Source organism: Marmota flaviventris, chromosome 4 (assembly GCF_047511675.1).
Source record: "Marmota flaviventris isolate mMarFla1 chromosome 4, mMarFla1.hap1, whole genome shotgun sequence".
NCBI lineage: Eukaryota > Metazoa > Chordata > Mammalia > Rodentia > Sciuridae > Marmota > Marmota flaviventris.
Window position 1 is genome coordinate 44,782,543 of NC_092501.1, and position 18,817 is coordinate 44,801,359.

The window sequence follows — 18,817 nt, forward strand, 5'->3', positions numbered from 1 at the left end:
TTTAACAAATGGTGCTGGAAAAACTGGATATCCACATGCAAAGGATCAAGTTGGGCCTTTTACCCCACAGGGAAAATTAACTCAATGGAATTAAATAAAGCTAGAAAAATGCATAAAACCTGCTGCAACAAAACTTGAGGATAAAGTTTCTTGACATTGAATTTGGCAATGATTTCTTAGCTACATCACCAAAAGCACACACTCAAGACAATTAGACTACTCCCCCCATTATGATCCTGAATAAGCGTGGAAGAAGGGGTTTGCTACATCATGGCACATGGCTATTCTACTCTCTAGCCATCTCATCAGAACACCAAGGGTACTATTTTTCTCTGTACCCTGTGATACTGCACTGAGAATTTGTGTTTGGGGATGAGAGCGAAGTTTAAAACATTTTTACCCTCAAAGATAACTAGGTCAGACATGGTGGGTTTGTGCCTATAATCCCTGCAACTCGGAGAGCTGATGCAGAAGGATCACAAGCAAATTAGTGAGACCCAAATAGTTAGCTAATTGTCCCACAATAATTTAGCTAATTGCCTATTTTTCCTCCTCAATTTGAAGTATTACCTTCATCATAAAATAAGTGCTTGGATATATGAGTTCTATTAGTGGGTATTATTTCCTATTGATCTATTTGTTGGTTTTGCATGTCAAATACCAAAAGTTTTTATTACTACAGTCCTTTATAGTGTGTCTTCATACTTTGTAGGCCAATCTTATGAGAAAAAAACAATTTTTGTTTTCCATGTTTAGGTCATCAAACCATCCTGAAAGGAGAAGTGTCCAGGGGTAAGAAAGTCCTCTGCTAGCCCAGAGGGGACCACAGCCTAGAGGGGACAACAGCGCAGGATGTCTTGAGGTTATACAATTCAAGTTCCCTGTTCCGTGTAAAAGTCAAATTGGATATTTCAAACAAGAAATAAACATTAGAGAAGTTCCAGAAAAGCAAAATGAAAACCTTAGTCAGAACTACACCTGAAGATGACCCTGTCATTTGTAAATTTGATAAATGGTGTGCATGTGGGTTGTTGAAGGAGAAAAAAAATCAGAAAGGAATGGCCCAGAGAGAGTGGGGATTAAACAAACCATGGTTTAATCCAAAAGAATGAGATGTCATGTTACCCCAAACAAGAGGATTCTCTACAGTTAACTAGGTATGGGGGTACAGGGTAGAAAGAGAGTGCTATTTACATAAATAGGGGAGCTGTAGTCAGAACTGTGAATAGTGAGCATAGACTCTGTTTTTGATGTGTGCAGGTTATTTGGTGAAAGCGACTAGCAGGTATCTGGGGAGACGTCAAGATTAGAAAGAGCATTTTAGATTCATGAAAAAGGAGATGAAAATTGAATCTCAAATGTACAGAAAGCACAGAGAACACAGGCAACCTTGAATCTGGGGGATAAGAAGTAAAAGGAAAGCTGAGAAAATACTTATTCAGGGAGGAAGAAGATCCAAGAGGTTGAGCGCCCCAGGGTTCAATCCCAGGGGCCAAAAAGAGAGAGAGGAGGAGGAATGCACTAGAGAGACTGATTTCTGTCTTCACCACGCGCTGTGGCGCAGGCCTCTCCCTTGCCCAGCCCAGGTCCGACCCAGCTCCCACCCCCGCGTGGAACTGGGTGGCCGCTCATTCCCCTGGAGATGCTGCAGCCATGGCGACCCTAGGAGGTGGTGCAGCCTACTTCCGGAGGGGCAGTCTGTTCTGGTTCACAGTCATTACCCTCTCCTTTGGCTACTACACGGTAAGGGCAAGGGCCACCCCCCCAGGGAGCGGAGGTAGTGCTGCAAGGTCTCAGGACTCTCCTGCAGGGGGTCCGCGCAGGAGCAGTCCAGGCTCCAGCGCGTTTGGATGGCGTGGGGAGGGCCGAGACCTGGGGAGGAGACACTGAAGAATTAGTCCTCAGCAGAGCCTTGGGCAGGTGCTCAAGGCTCTGAGAAACCGGCTCGCCAGGCTTTCCCTATGTGGACGCCAGCAAGCCTCCCCACCTGGGAACTCAGTGCCTGGGTCTTTCAAGATGGTGGAGGGGAAGTCGGAGGCCGGCAGGGATGCTACCTCCTACTTCCGTGTAGCCAGACCCTTGCCCTCGCTGGTCACAGCCCTATTGCTGGGATACTTCTCGGTGAGTCCTGGGGCTGGGCGGGCGGTAGATCGGTTTGGGCCGGCCAGGCCCTGGTAGGCCAAGGGTTGCTGTGGGAATGAGGTTCTGCGCACGCGCTCCTGAAGGTTGCCTATGTTACTGGTGTAAGCGGAAGTTCCCTGGGCTCTTGGGAAATCTTCTGCTTTGGAGGGCTTCTGCCCTTGTGTTCTGACTCCCTGTAAGGTTGGTTATTCAGGCTTAACCGAGTCTGAGCCTCTCACAAAGAGTAAAGAAGTCAAGTTGACAGACTTCCATAGCCCTGTCAGCTCAGGATAGGACTTCCGAAGCAGAATGTTTGAAGCAGTTGGAATGGCTTGGAAAATGGGGATAAAGCTGAACAATGGGCAGGATTAAATTGCTCAAAAGAAATAAAGAGGATATAACTAACTGTTTGGGCACAGATGTGGCAGCAAGAAAGCTCTACAGAGGAAGTACGTTTTTTGTAGGACTGAGAGTTTGTTTAATGGGAAAAATGCTAGGAAATACACTGGGAGCTAAATTGATGTAAATATGAAGGAAGGCAAAGCTATTCGACTATTGCCCAGGAGAGATTCTGAAGTTTAGGGATTCCTCATGTCCACTGTGTTGTTTGGTGTCAAGTGTGACCACTACTGTCCCGATTTCCCCATATGTAAAATGAAGGCATTGAATTGAAACTTTTCAAAGGTGCATTTCTGTTGTGCTATTTTGACTCTCTGATTAGGTGGAATCCAAAGGGGGAAAAGCTTTGAGGACTTCACATGGGGCTATCATGGAGCTGTATACTTCCTTTTATTTGTTTTTGTTTGAGAAGATGCCCTGATAATTCATGCTTTGTTTTCATTTTATATGGAAAAGAGCATCTTGGGAGAAATAGTATTTCTCTTAACAGAGATGAATGGACAAGAAATTTTGACACTGTTGACAATTCTCAAAAAACTAAGCAAAACTAAGCTGGTAGAGATTACAACATAGGCTGAAGAAAAGTTGATAATTTTCCCATAGAAACCTCATATGTTTAAGCAGCTATTATAACTTCACAAAGTGAATTTTACCTATTTTTCATCTTTGTGCATTGGATCATTTCCAGTTTTAAAAGTACACAATTGAAGGAAGAGACAGAAGTTTTACATTAAATGGGGCTTTGGCTCAAGCTGTACTTTCTTCAGTAAAAAGCTAGTCAAGGAACATAAACTAAAAAAAAAATTGTTAATGACCTCTGTAAAATAATGTTTTGCTGAAATTCATTAATAAGATTAGGAGTCAGCCACCCTGGGCACTGAGTCTGATAACCACATAGTTTCCTCTGCATAAACATTGCAGTATAGTCACTTTTGTAAATTAAAATTAAAAAATGGAGGACCAGGAGTTGTGGCACTGTGGTAGAGTGCTTGCTTACAGTGTGCGAGACCCTGGGTTGTATCCTCAAAACCACATATAAATAAATAAATGTTTTTAAAAAAATAAAGGACCATGGGCTGGGGATACAGCTCGGTTGGTAGAGTGCTTGCTTTGCATGCACAAGCCTCTGGGTTCAATCCCCACCACCACAAAAAAAAAAAAAAAAAAATGGAGGTCCAAATGATGCTGTTCAGAGTTTTTACAGTCTGAGTTGTTTTGTAGAATCAGAATTATTTCATAGTTGCTCTCAAAAATAAATAATTGCTGATCTTTTAAATGACCTAAAAGATACTTCTGCTTCTCTTTCAGTGTGTTGTCCTCTGGCCTCAGAGTGTCCCTTATCAGAGCCTTGGACCTCTGGGCTACTTTACTCAGTATTTGGTGAACCACCATCACACCCTCCTGCATAATGGGTAAGGAGAACTGCAGAAGCCAGTTGTGGACATTACAGCCCTGGTCTCACTGGAGACCTGAAAAGCCTGCAATTGCCTTTAGATATCTAACAGTGTTGCTAGTTCACATTAAGACACCTTTCTTTTTAAGATTTCTGTGTTAGATTCCATCAGTTGGTAACTGTCACCTTAAACTAGACAAAATGTTTTTGTTTTCCCGGTTTCAGGTATTGGCTTGCCTGGCTGATTCACGTGGGAGAGTCCTTATATGCCATGGTATTGTGCAAGTAAGTCTTTGCAATAGGTTTTTGTCACCTTTCTCATGGTATCTAATTGAAGATGAGAGTAGCCACATTTCAATAATTTATATACTTGTAGGCTGAGAGCACTCTCGGGTTAGATCTGAATCCCCATACCTAGTACTGAACCTGACATGGAGTACTCAGTAAATGTTTGATGAATAAATTCAGTTTGTTTGTTAATGAATCAATTATTTAGTTATCTAATTGAGATGACTTTTCTTATGTTTTCAAAGCTGTGTGGCCCCAACTAGAACAAAAGGTTAGGCTTCCTTCTAATTTGAAAAAGAAAGTTATTGATGTAGGCCAATGGTTCACAGTCCTAGTGTCACAACTGAGTCACCTGAGGAGCTTTTATGAAATATACAAGTGTGGTTTCCAGACCCAGAGATTCTGATCTGGTAGGTCTTGCTTCAGACATAGGAATATGATCTTTCTTAAAGTTCCACAGATAATTCTGGAGCACAATACAAGTTAAAAGCCCCTAAACAATGCCCAATTCATCAGATTCCAGTGTAGGTTAATACAGTGTGAAAGTACTAGAAAAAAATTCTCTTTACGTTTGTGCTTTGCATAAGCAAATACAGAAATTATGATACAGAGAATAAGATGATTATCCTAATGCTTAATTGCTATGAAATTAATATCTTTGTATGACCCAGATTAATTATTACTTCTATTATTGTTGTATTACTTCTAAAAGTGCAAAGTGGGACACTGTATTTCCACTATATTTTAATAATAAAAATAATTAACATTGATTGGGTGCATACCATGCAAGAAATTGCTAAGTTGCTAAGTATAGATTATGGTATTCTATCTTCTTGTTATTAAACACACTGGGCTTTCTACCAAAGGAGCAGAAAGCAACTATGTTCTTTTCACCCCTCTCCAAGTAAATTTACCCCATGAATTTTTCCGTCTCCCCCACACCCCCACTATAGCCCTGGATGAAACTCAAAACAGATCTGTGGGTTTTTTAGTCACTATCTGTAATTGTCCGCTCTCATCTAGTCTGTTTGTTAAAAGTATAAGCTTCTTCTAATTCAAAATGTCAGCTCCTATCCAGCTATGGCTCAGGAGCCTGCTTCTGGCTTCCTTGGAATGGTAGGAATGGTTAGGGAAACAGGCCCTGTCTCTTGATCAGTCATTTGGGTGCTATCTATGTTGCAAATTCAGTGTAGACTCTTTTTCTCTAGAGGGTCTTTGGTGAATTTGGAGGAAATTGCTTATCATTGTGGATCTCCCTTTGCATTTCCCTTGATGGTTTTTTTTTTTTGGTGCCTCCTTCAGCATGCCACTTTGCAGTTTTACCTCTGGACCTGTTTTGAGAAAGAGTTTTACCCTTTTATTGAGATCACATTTTTGCTTCATTTGGGACTTTCATGCAGGGTTCCTTCAAAACCTACCAGGTCCAGTACTCTTCTAAAAAAATCTGACTGGCTGATTTCCTTATCCTTCCAGTGTGATCATCTGCAAGTGTGTACAGTTCCCAGTACAGCTGGTTTCTTTGCTCTTTCACCCAGCAGACTAAAACAGTCTTAATACTTTTGAGTCAGATACTAATTCTTTCTTCAAATCTCAAGGGCTCATGTCGATCTCTCCAACTGGTTCTCTTGAAGCCATTCTCTGGACTTGACACAGAAAATGTCAGAGCATACAGGTACCTCTTTCCAATGGCCTCTTCAGCGTCTCAGTGAAATCTTACCTTGGAGTTGTTTGGCCCAGTCCTTGAACTTAGACTGCCAGAGTATAGATGGCATTAATATAACCATCTTATCCTTTGAATCAGAATTTCTGTATATGCTTATGCAAAGTACAAATATGCAGAGAATCTTTTTCCTAATACAGGTTAAAGAGAATTTTTAAAGAGATCTTTCTCATGTGGTATTAACCTATACTGGTATCTGCTGAATAGGGTCTAGTCTGGGGGCTTTAAACTTGCATTCTGTCCCAGAATTATCTGTAAAACTTTAAGAAAGAACATTCCTATGTGTGAAGCAACACACACCAGATCAGAATCTCTGGGTATGGAAACTAGATATGTGTATTTTGAAAAAAATTATTTTGTAATGGCATTTGGAAACTCTAATGAAAACCTAAAGACTCAATTTAACATTCTTTTATCAGTCTTTTGAGAAGCAGAGGGAGGTTAGACATGGAGAAGTTGGTTCTTGAAATCGTGGCCTAATCTGTTGGAATGTACCATTGGTCACTGTAAATCAGAATAAATACTCCTTTTGAATTATAAGATAAATGAAAGAATAAAAAATAAGTGAAAACCTGTAGTACAATTGCAGCCTCCCAAATTCTACTACCCAGAAATAGCTACATGTAACATTTTGGTGGATTCCTTTTTTCATGCATGTGAATTTTTTAATTGAATAAGTAGTATGCACAAAACAGTATTGGTACTGAACCCAGGGCACTTTAGGGTCCCACTAAGTTGCTGAGGCTGACTTTGAACTTGTGATCCTCTTGCCTGAGCCTCTGGAGTTGCTGAGATTACAGGCCTGTGGCACTGCACCCAACCGACAATATCCTTGATTCTAGATAATTATGAGAGGCAGAAAATTAAAATTTACTGAACATCTGGCACCTTGGTATAAATTCAATACATTTCTTTGTAAATTCCTCTTAACCAGAGATACGATTGGACGATGTTTGTCTTTATGTCAACCATAATCATAATATTAAGCACCTTTTCCATGTTTTTAACAATTTCAAGGTAAAGCTAGGGATGTGGCTCAGGGGTATAGTTTTTATCTAGCATGTGCATGGCCCTGGATTCAATCTTCAGCAATCAAAATAAATAAATCAATTTCTTGGTAATGTCAGGTGCAGTAGTGCACTCCTGTAATCCCAGTTACTGGAAAGGTTAGGCAGAAAGATCTAAGTTCGAAGCCAGCCTCAGCAACTTAACAAGACCCTGCCTCAAAATTAAAAATTAAAAGGGTTGGTACAGCCCTAGGTTCAATCACTAGTACTGCAAAAAAGATTAAATGAAATGAAAATTTAAAGGTCTCCTAAAATCCCCCAAAATAGTCATTATTAAAAGTTTAATATTTATCATTATGATTTATGCATTTATAAATAATTTTACATATACATAGAACTTCTTCTATTCAGTTTTCCATTGTTACATATCCCTGTTTTTCTGTGTCTATTCATGTGAATTTTACTCCATCCGTTAATATTAGTGCATAGTGTTCTATTATGTGAATGTGCCTTAATGTATTGAAGAAAGTCCCCTTCTGATCAACTTTTTAAGTCTCTAAATTGTTTTGCCATTATAAACTATATTGCAATAAATATGTCTTTGGTACATTTGGCCTACACCACCTACATTAACACTTCTGTAATTGGGTATTTGCCCTTTTATTATCCATCTATAGGCACTTTTTTCTTTTCCCCCTTTATTTAACTACTTTTCCACTTAGATGTTTTGCAAATATTCTTTCTCTGGTTCTTTTTCTTCTGGTAGATCTTTTGAAAAATAGAAGTTGATCAGTGTAGTCAAATTTATTATTTTTTTCTTTGTATTGAAATGATGAAAGTATTCTTTAACAGTGTCTTCTAAAAGAGTTTTGCCTAGTTTTACAATTTTGCCTCTCACATTTATGCCTTTAATGTACCTGGAACTGATTTGGGAGTGGGAAAGATGTTTCTGAAGTCACCTTTTTCCATATGGATGCTCAGTCCTCCCAGAGCCATTTGTGATTGTCTTCAATCTCCATTGATGTACCTGTCTTATATCATATGTATATTTGTGTATGGCTGTTTCTAGACTTCCTGTTTTGTTCCATTGGTCTGAGTGTTCATTCTTGGGACAACATGGCTCTGTCAGTAGTAGTGGCTTTATGATCATTGACAGCTGATAAAGCACGTCCTCTTGCCTTCTTGTTCAAGAAGGAGGCTGCTCCTGGACTTTTACACATTCTTATGCCTTGTCATATGCTGCAAAAGCAAAAATCTAAACCTGTTGAGATCTTTATTGTATTCACCATGTGAATTAATTTGAAGAGAACTGACATTTCCATTCCTGCATCTTCTAAACATGAAATGATCCATATCCATCTATTTAAATCTCCTATAATATATCAATAAAGTTCTGTAATTTTAGGAGGTATTTCACATCTTTGTTTATTCATTTATTGACTATAGCCAGCTGTTTCTACTTTCAGGTGATATTATAAATGACTTTTCTAATTGTTTGATGGTAGTCTGTGTGGATATCATCAATTTTTATATATCACCCTGATATCTAACTACCTTGCTAAGTCCATTTATTTATTTAGTCCATTTATTAATTCTAATAGTCTCTACATATACAATTGTGTCTAGATAGTTGCACTTCTTCTTTTCAATTTTATGTACCTTTCGTTTATGTTTCTTCCCTTTGTGTGCTGACTGTATTTTCAGTGTCAACTGAAAGTGGTGGTAGTAGACATTATGCATGGTTCCTGATCTTAAAAGAAAGCCTTCTGCCAGGCGCAGTAGCACAAGCCTGTAATCACAGTGGCTTGGGAGGCTGAGACAGGAGGATCATGAGTTCAAAGCCAGCCTCAGCAATGGCAAGGTGCTAAGCAGCTCAGTGAGACCCAGTCTCTAAATACAATATAAAATAGGGCTGGGAATGTGGCTCAGTGGCCCTCAGTTCAACCCCAGTACAAAAAAAAAAAAAAAAAAAAACACCTCTGTGTGTATCATGTTACAGGAATTTTTTCTTCTAGAGTTCTGTAGACCTCTATTAAATTTAGGAAGCTCCATTTTATTTCTAAGTTTGCTGAGAACTTTTATTAAGAATAGATGATAAAATTTATCAAATGCTTCTTCTGAATTTACTAAGATTCTTTATGGTCTTTTTAAATATGTTAGTGTAGAAAAATATATGCTTTTATATGTGATGTTTGTTTTAAATAAAAAGTCATCCAAATGAGATTTATATTACAGATGAGACTAAAATTTTCTTCAATTAGATTAATTTTCTTATTTATTAATTGGAGTATTGTTTTAGGCAGTTTAATTTGAAAGACTCTGTGAGCAGGTGTTTATTATTACTATGCACCAAGCTCCTTCCTAAGCCCTTTGGGTATATTATCTTACCAATCACATCAAAATTTGGTGAGTTAGAAACTACTATTCCTATTTTTCAAATGAGAAAACTGAGTGATTTTCCAGGTCACAGCTAGTGGGTGGCAAGCTGGGATTCTCTTCTGGTCTGTCTTCAAGACACTTGCTATGAAGCCCTGCTAGTGCTGATTACCTATCCACTGATCAGAATCACATGAGAAACAGTTGTACAATACTGTACCCAGAGAGCAGCCAGACTGGTTCCCAGGGAAGTGTACCACCTAAGATGCATTTATCAGAAAACAAGAGAGATGAAAAGTAAATGAACCCATCTTTCCCCTTCAGAGAAAAACAGCAAAATAAACCTGAAAGTAGATGGAAGTGCTAAATGAAAAAAATAGAGAAGTCAGTAACCCCCATAAAATGACAATTCTGGTGTCTGAATTTTGTTCTTTCTTTTTCAGGTATAAAGGAATCACAGACAGTCGGGCTCAACTACTCTGGTTCTTGCAGACTTTCCTCTTTGGGATAGCATCTCTCTCCATCTTGATTGTTTACAGGCCAAAGCGCCAAAAACACAGTTAAAGGAGAAAGCCAAAACTTTATCTCCGCTTTCACATTCAGACTCTCTTTCGCTATGTTTACTTGATGATCTTTCTACATTCTAAAAGTGTCTGTCCTACAAAGGTATTTAAGACCCTCTCAATGTTCATTTTTCTTCCATATGCTTGGGTTGAGCTTGAGTAGACTAGTTGTTATCTAAGAAAGAAATAAGAAAAAAACTCTGGTTTTCCAAGTTCTGCAGAAAACTTGAATGGCAGCAGACTTGCAGCCTCCCCCTCTGAGGCCCTTGGCTGTGCTGGTCCCTCTCTGTCTTCAGGGCTGAAAGGAGTACTAGATTTGCTTGCTGGTGGGCCTGTGCTCCCTGTTTCTGAGTAAAGCATCTCTTCTAAATTTGTTCTCATCTTTCTGAACCAAAATGAAATGACACTTCCATAATACATTTGTTAGACACCTGTGAGGCATGATCTTATCTCCTCAACTAAGCAATTGTGTAAAGGCCCAAAGGACCTGCCGAGAACCCAGAGCAGAGTACCAGGGCAGGGTCTCCCTGATGCTGCCAGCCAGCAGTGATCGTTCCCTGCACATGGCCCCAGGGACACAGTGCTCTGTGGTAGGCAGAGTGTGATGGCCACTGCTAGATTGCCCCTTCAATTCAGGGCCACAACTCAGGCAGCTGTCCTTTTCCCCAGGGCACCTGTTCCCACCTGTGCATCAGGTGGTTCTCCTCCAGTGTTATTGACAAAGGAGGGAAGCACTTCGCTTCCACTTGTTCTGTATCATTCATTCCATGTGCCCTCATCTCCTAGAACAGCACAGGACACCTTCAGTAGTGGTGCCACCTTTCTGTGGGTCCTCTGGGGAAACGTGGATTTTCCCTCACTCTCCTGCTGTCTGTCGCTTTCTTCATCCAGCCCTAGCTTACTCAGTCACACCCACATTCCTCTCTAGAGATGCTAACCTCTGGGTTTTCCAGCTGGTTACTACCTCACTGATTAACCTGAACGTCCTATATTTCTACTGGCCTTTGGGGAGAGAGGTCCCCTATCTCTGTTTCTTTACCTTGGTAGAATGGCGCCATCACACTTAGGAGACATTAGGGCTCCTTCTGAGGAGAGCATCTGCTTGTTCTCTGGAAGCTATTTCTCATTTCCCTTTGTGATTCCTTGGGCAGGTTGTTGTATTAGCAAACATTTATAAGAAACAACTCTCCCCAAAAAGAAAGCCCCTGAGGGATAATGAGCTATGAATTGTTTTTAGTGGACATAAATTTTTTGCACATATATCTCAGTCTTTCCTGATCTTCCTCTTGGAGTAGGGGTTACTTTTGAGTAAAGAAAAAAATTTGACCAGGAATTAAGCATCATGGAGATCCAACCCAGATATTTTTTAAAGCATAGCCATCTCCAGATGACCCTAAAAATGACAATAATTGTGCCCAGAACAATGTGGCAGATGATTAAATGAAATAGACTAACTCAAATAAAATGCTGTGACTTTCTCTACAATGAAATGGATTTTTGTTTGTTTTGATCAGTGTTGATATTATCACACATTTTATTCTTTTTTTTTTTTTTTTTTTTTTTTTTGGTAGCTCTAAATGGAACTGTTAGCACAGTTCAAATATCAGTTTGACATTCACTGATTAAGAAATGCAGAATGCCTTGGTTGTGGGGTGTGTAGTTCTCCCTTCCTGTGTGTTTGCTGAGTCTCTGGGTTGGACACCAGTGTCTCTTTTTCCATGTATGGTTGTTTCCTCTTTGTTACTGTTTTCATTCAACATCTGATAAAATCTGTGCAGCAGGTGAAGTGTTCTGGCATTTTTAAAATGCCAAACATAAAGAAATCCTATGATCTTATTTGTGGCATTATTATGGCTTAGAACCAAAGGGGATCTTAACAGGTGCTGCAGGTCATTCATTTTATAGAACCATAAACTGCATCCCAGCAAGAGTGACCTACCCAACATCTTCCAGAGAGAGGCAGAATCCTGAGCCTTGTTTTTCCCCTTCCCCCACAGCCCAGGAGTTTAGAAGTAAGTCTGTGAAGCAAAAAGTAAACAGAAAAATTGAGCCATCTTGGCTCTGCATTAGTCATGGTGATGATATGGGAGAAACAGATCTATGTTGAGATGAATGAGAAAAGGCCAGAGGCATCTTCATGGAAGCAAACATGGAAGATGAAGAGACTGACCTGTTTTCTCATAAACCCAAAAGATTTCCAGAGCATGTATAGTTTGGAAAAACAAAAAAGAAAAAAAAAATGACCTCACAACTTAATAAAAGGACCAATATATAAACAAATATGGCCTACATTCACATGTTTATGAATCCAAGCCTGAACATGTTTTATAAGGCATGGTGTTAACAAGCCTTAGTTTTAAAAGGTTAAATTTCAGATGTGTTGAGGCTTTTTAGGAAAACAACTTGCCCTTTCAGAAGGCCCTTATGTCTTTACACTGAACATACACAAAAGAAAAGAAGTTAGAGGTTAGAGTGCAACTGCAATTTTATTTTGCTAAGGCCCTTCCTGGAGTTTCCTTAATTCAAGCTCTAAGTTTGATTACTTGGTTAATAAATACCATTTCCCTGCAAAGGAACTAAACAGACACTTCTCAAAAAAAAATATATATATATATGAGGGGTCAAAAAATATATGAAAAAATGTTTAACATTGCTAGTAATTAGGAAACTGCAAACTAAAACTACACCGAGATTTCATCCCCTGTCAGAATGGCAATTATGAAGAATACAATTAACAAATATTGGTGAGGAGGTGGGGATGCATTGCTGGTAGGTCTGCAAATTGGTGCAACCACTCGGGAAAAATTTGTGGAGAGTCCTCAGAAAACTAGGAATGGAACCATCATTTGATCCAGTTATTGCATTCCTCCATATATATCCAAAAGATTTAAAGTCAGCACACTGTAGTGACCCAGCCACATCAGTGTTTATACCAGCACAATTCACAATAGCTATGCTATGGAGTCATCTGGGTGCTCCTCAACAGATAGTTGGATAAAGAAAATGTGGTGTATATACACAAGCCATAAACAATGACTTTATGGCATTTGCTGGTCACTGGATGGAATTGGAGACTACCATACTAAGTGAAATAAGCCAGCTCCAAAAAGTTAAAGGTCTGATGTTTTCTGATATGAAGAAGCTAATCCAAAATAAAAGTAGGATAAAAAAAAAGAAGAAAGATCAGAGGATTAGATAAAGGAGAATGAAGGGAAGGGAGGAGGGATGAGTATAGGGAAAGGCAGTGAAATGAATCTGACATAACTTTCCTATGTACATAAATGGATATGCCTTAGTGAATCTCACCATCATGTACATCCAAAAGATACTAATTTAAAAAAAAAAAAAAACTATAAATGGCAGAAGGATCAGTAGCATAGACTGAAGGTACAAGTGGGAGGCAAGAAGGGAGGAGAAGAGGGAATATCAGGTACTGAATTAGAAAGGTGAGAGCCACAGCCAACTTGGAATGATGGCATGGCATTTTTGCCAGAAGGAAGTGGTTGAGAGGTGACTCCAAGGAGCCATTGAGATGATGATGGTTATGTTAAGCTGTGTATTCAATTGTATATTAGACCCCTGCTGTCCACCTCCAGTGCCAGCTACTTTGGAGTTTTTGCAGGGATTCCTGGAGAGTTCACATTGGTTGGGGAAGTTCCTGAGGAGGCTTGTGATTTGTGCCCAGCCAGACTGCAGCAATTGGTGGCCTGTGCAGGGTGGGGGGGGGGAAACGCCTGAGGGTAAGTGATATGGTAAACTGCTCGCTCCTGAGGGCAGTAGGAGAGGATGGGTAACCATTTAACCATTCTTCTTTCCTTTTGTTTCACTTTTGTTTTAAGTTGCCAGTCCCTGGAAATGGGTGGGATGGAAGAAAAACTGCTCACATCTGAGGAAAAACTATTTGCATCTGAGGAACAGATAGGGAGAAAGGAGGGATGAACATTTCAGGAGGATAGAAAGGCTGATATAATGAATTTTTGTTCCACTTTTGTTTCATTTTGTCTCAGTTTTGTTTTGCATTATCTTAGTGAGGGGTATCTTCATCATGGAAATATGGAATTAAAAATTAATAAGAACCAAACCGAAAGGGTGTTAAGTAAAATGCTAGAGGAAGGAGGCATCTCAGTAAAATCAAGAACAGTTAGGGCATACATTAAAATGATACAAAGGTGTAGCCCATGGTTCATTAAAGAGGGGTTGTTAAATATATCACAATGGAACCATCATGGTGAAGATTTTTAAAAGATACAAAAGGAAAGCCCAGGAACTCTGCCAGTTGGCACATTACCATTATGGACGTTGGTACAATCTTGTTTGCTTAGTCTAGGAGAAGACATCTTAAATCAAGTAAAAGAGGAAGTTTCTCGAGTTAGTCAGGGGAAAAAAGTTTAGAGAAGGAGGGGCTATTCAGAGAGAAGTTACAATGGCAGGTTTCTACTAACACCTTTCTATCACCAGAGGGTGTAAGTGTCCAACCAACAGCTCCACCTATGGAGACAACATATGCTGAGTGGCCCTCAACCCCCGTAGTTGATAGATGGGATCCTGAGACAGGACCTCAAAGATTAGCATGCCCTGTATTTGAGGCAGCAGGAGGGCAGCAAAATCACCATGATTTAGATTTCAAAACAGTGAAGCAGCTAAAAGAGGCTGTAACAACTTATGGTCCTCAAGCACCCTTCACTGTAAGCATGGTCGAATCCATTACCAACTTGAACATGACACCAGCAGATTGGACTTGTATGTGTAAAGCTGTGCTAAATGGAGGACAATACCTGTTATGGAAGGTTGCCAGTGAGGAATTTTGCACGGAGACGGCTAGGCAAAATGCAGCAGCTGGTTATCCTCAAAGAAATCTAGGTATGTTGTTAGGAAAAGAGCCTTATGAGAGTCAGCTGCAACAAATTGCATATGATCCTGCTTAATACTCACAAATTGGTGCAGATGCGGTTAGGGTATGGAGGACTTTACAATAACTATTATCAAGCAGTGTTATTTTTATGAGGTATCTAGAATAGTCGAAGTCATAGAGATAGACAATGATAGTCTTCAGGGACTGGGGAGGGGGCTCTGGGGAGTTCTATTCTAATGGTTACAAAGTATCAGTTCTACAAGATGTAAAGAGCTCTGTGGACAGTTGCTGGTAATGGCTACAGGACAATGTCATATAGGTGATGCCATTGAAGTGTACGTTTAAAAATAGTGGTGAGGGTAAATTTTATATGATGTTTTATTGAAATTTAAAAAAAAAAAAAATAACACAAGGAAATTGTCTCAAAAGAGAAGACCTGAATCTCTACACTTTAGACAAACCTAGTTCACTTTTACAGCAAAGCCACTTATGTGATAACTAACCCACTCCACATAACAGAGTTAATTCACTCAGGGGGTGGAGCCTCCCTGACCTTAAAGACCACACCTCGAAATGCTATTCCATTGAGCATAAGTTTTTCACACAGGAACTTCAGGGGGTTCAACGTTTACTCCATTCCAGTTGGACTGAGCCCAAAGCTGTTTTACTTTCAGTCATGGACCAAATAACAATGCTGTGGTCAAGGATGGACTGGATACATGATGGTGATGCCACAGAGGATATCATCAAGTGAAGACTGACATCAGAGTTATATTAGTTTATGTAAATGCACACTATGATGTCTACACAACAAAAATCTCCCCATACATTTCTCAGAACCAACCCTCACCATTAAGCAATGCCTGATTGGAATTGTTTCTTTTTCTTTTTTGACATGTTTTTAATATGAGAAATACAGTTGTCCCTAAAATACAGGCATTCTGTGTTCTGTCTTATGGAGCAAAGTACAATTTCTTTAACAAACAAACAAAAAAAAATTGAACACAGTATTTAGTCATGACAGTGAACTCTGAAGAGTACATTTGAGGCTTCTGCCTCTCTAGGAGGTTCTGTTGAGTAAAGGAAGCAATGCTTTTTAATAATGGTACCTAGGAGAAAGATAGTTTCCCCAACATTTCATATGCAGGACCACTTTTCAACCTCTTATTCTAGAGAGCCATCAAAGATGTGCAGCAGGAGGAACTAGCCATGAGACTGCAAGTTCCCCTTGTTTGGAACCAACACCCAAATGGGGATTTAAATTTTAAAAATAAAACAAAACAAAACACAACACTCTATTCACAGCAAAATCACACTTTGGGAGTTCAGATGAGCACCATCAAGATTCTAGGAAAGCTTCTGGTCTGTTTTATCCCACTCCCTACACCAAAACTCACATAAAAAAGTCTCAGATTTTCTGAAAAAAAAGTGCATCTTCAAAATATTTGAAAGACTTGAGGTTTTTCCAATGAAAGCTCAGTAGGAGGAGGAGCAACCAAAGAGACAGTCCTTTGGATCACTCTAGGCCCATGGTAAAAAGCATGGACTCTCCCACCTGCTTACAGGAGATCCATGGCAGATTCACATCCAGAAGTGACTGCTGTTGAGTCATCACTGTTTTGGAGGCCCTCTGATACACATTTTTCCTTCTAAGACCATGTGGCCAGTGGACTCCTGGGTCTACTATGTACAGCTGGGGAGGACTGTCCTGTTAAATTTGCAAAACAGCTACAGCTGACCCCACCACCTTCTCTTCTAAACTAGGGCTCATCTTAAAAAAAAGAAATTAGAGCCTCAAATCAAGACTTTTGTGTGTGCACTTCCTCAAAAAACTAGCGTGCCAAAATCTCTTCCACTATCCTAGGTTAAAAATGTTCCAATTTATTTCTAAATTTTAAAATTATGTATTTTGAAAAACAATCCCCAGGACCACTCATAAAATTCTTGCAATGTAGTTTCTCACCCCTCCCTGCCTTGGGATTCTGGAGATGGAATCCAGAACCTGTAGCTTGCTAGGCAGCACCCCACCATTCAGCTATAGCCATGCCTTTCTTTACTTTTTGTTTCTTTGTTGGGGAAGTAGCCAGATGGAACCCAGGGCCTCAGACTGCCTGCCTCACACTTGCAGGCCTAAAATGCTGAGCAAGCACTTTACTATTCTGCTGATTTTTATTTATTTATATTTTTTTCTCCCAGCCTTTTACTGCCTTCACTCCCATTAACTTTTAAAACACCTGGACTGACCATGAAGCCAGGATCCTCATGCCACAGCCTCTGGGGTATCTGAATCACAGGTGCATATCATGGCAACTGGTCAACTTTTTAACTCACAGGAAAAAAGAAAAAGAACAAGAATATAAACATCCCTCCACCTTAACACCAAGCAGTTCCTGGCCATTTTATTTTATTTGATCCACCCTATCATTCGCCTCATCTCCTTAGCATTTCCCTTCATTGATTTCATGGGAATCCCAGACATATTGTTGCCCTGAAAATACTTCCATATCTCTCTAAAATATAAGAAATCTCTTTTAACGTAAGCAGGGGCTAATTTTTAAATATAAGTGGCTTTGGAGTAGCCATGCTCCACAATTCCACTGTGCAGCAACAATGGACAAATTGGTCAGTAACAGGGGCTATCCCTGGCCCCCAAAGCTGCCCATTAAAAAATGGGGCTGAGTATATACCTCAGTTGGTGGAGTGCTTGTCTCACACAAGGCTCTGGGTTCAATTCCCAGCACCACAAAAAAATTTGAAAAAAGAGAGAGGGAGAAGGAGAAGGAGAAGGAGAAGGAGGAAGCTCAAACACCTCTACGCCCCAACATTAGTTCATGTAGTCCACAGCCTGCCACAAAAACACATCTTAATCCTCTACCAAAGAACCTCACCTTTGGAAGTCATGCTGAACCTCTGCTCCTCATCTTTCTCAGTGCTAAAGTGAGCAACTCTGGAGCAGCATCCATTAATATAGCCCACCCTAGACATGCCCTCAGATGGCCTGGCCCCTGACAGACACAACCAGCCCACCCAATAGGGACATGGGCCAGCAGAATTGGTCCCGCCCTAGCCTGCAGCCCACCCTAGACACATCTGATTATGTTTACCCTAACACCTACCTCAGCAAATCCTAGTTTCCATTCATTGAGCATCCACTGAAACTTATCTTATTTTTTTATAGTATTTATTTTTTAGTTACAGGTGGACCCAATATCTTTATTTTTATGTGTTGTTCAGGATCAAACCCTGTGCCTCATGCATGGTAAGCCGGCGCTCTAACTCTGAGCCCAATCTCATGCTCACCACCAAACATCCTCCTCCCTCCACCCCTGCTAGGGTACTATTTTTCCCCCACCTGGACTTGAGGATAATGAAACAGAGATGTTTAAGCCATAGTATGCCCCTGACCTTGAACCTAAACCCTTGTGCTCCTCTATCACACTCTCATCATTCTTGACTCAAAGCTGAGTTGCATCACTTGATAGGGTATTTATTATGGAGTCCTGAGCTTAGAAGCAGGAGAGGCCATAGATTGAAATTGAATAAGGACATAGGAACAATAGGAACATTATAAGAGATAAGGTTATGTTTTATGACCTTTAGATCAGTTGTCAAAATTAATAACAATAGATACATATTTTTTCTTGTCAGTACTGTGGATTGAACTCAGAGGCACTCTACCACTGAGCCACATCCCTTAGGAATTTCTTTTTTTTTTGAGTCAGAGTTCTGCTTATTTGCTGAAGATGGCATCCAACTTGCAATCCTCCTGGTTCAACCTCAAAATTACAGGTATGGAATTACAGGTATGCTCCACAGAGCCCGCTTAATTCATCCTGTTCTTCATACAGTCCTGTAATAGAAAAAAAAATCTTCATTTCACAAATGGAAAAACTGCAGGCCTTTGAGTTTTCTTCACACCTCTGGGACTTTGTACTTTCCCACATGTGGGGAGAAGGTAATAATAATTCGAAGGTTTTTTTTTTTTTTTTTTTTTTTGTACTTCAGGTGTAGAGAATGCAATACATGTTTGACAGTTGTTTCTCACTCTTCTGAATCAGAGTGATCTGCCTGCCTCTCTTTCTATTGAAACAAATGGCT

General features: G+C 39.9%; 1 protein-coding gene across 2 annotated transcripts; it reads left to right on the plus strand.

Annotated features, from left to right (window-relative positions):
* The first annotated feature begins 1,644 nt into the window (after nucleotides 1–1,644).
* LOC114079314 (transmembrane protein 254-like) lies at nucleotides 1,645–11,351 on the plus strand. Of its 2 annotated transcripts, none has more exons than XM_071611128.1 (4): nucleotides 1,645–1,743; nucleotides 3,829–3,932; nucleotides 4,139–4,198; nucleotides 9,748–11,351. In XM_071611128.1, the coding sequence occupies exons 1-4, from the start codon at nucleotides 1,654–1,656 to the stop codon at nucleotides 9,866–9,868; spliced, it is 375 nt and encodes a 124-aa protein (XP_071467229.1). In that variant the 5' UTR covers nucleotides 1,645–1,653; the 3' UTR covers nucleotides 9,869–11,351. The 2 variants fall into 2 exon arrangements, with proteins under 2 accessions (XP_071467229.1, XP_027776351.2); XM_027920550.2 differs by lacking the exon at nucleotides 1,645–1,743 and adding an exon at nucleotides 1,935–2,121.
* The last annotated feature ends 7,466 nt before the right edge of the window (nucleotides 11,352–18,817 follow it).

What these genes read in the sequence shown, in the direction of transcription:
- LOC114079314 (XM_027920550.2), top strand. Translation starts at nt 2,017, where the DNA reads ATGGTGGAGGGGAAGTCGGAGGCCGGCAGGGATGCTACCTCCTACTTC. An exon ending in TATTGCTGGGATACTTCTCG is followed by an intron (nt 2,122 to 3,828) that starts GTGAGTCCTGGG and finishes CTTCTCTTTCAG; the next exon opens with TGTGTTGTCCTCTGGCCTCA. An exon ending in TATGCCATGGTATTGTGCAA is followed by an intron (nt 4,199 to 9,747) that starts GTAAGTCTTTGC and finishes TTTCTTTTTCAG; the next exon opens with GTATAAAGGAATCACAGACA.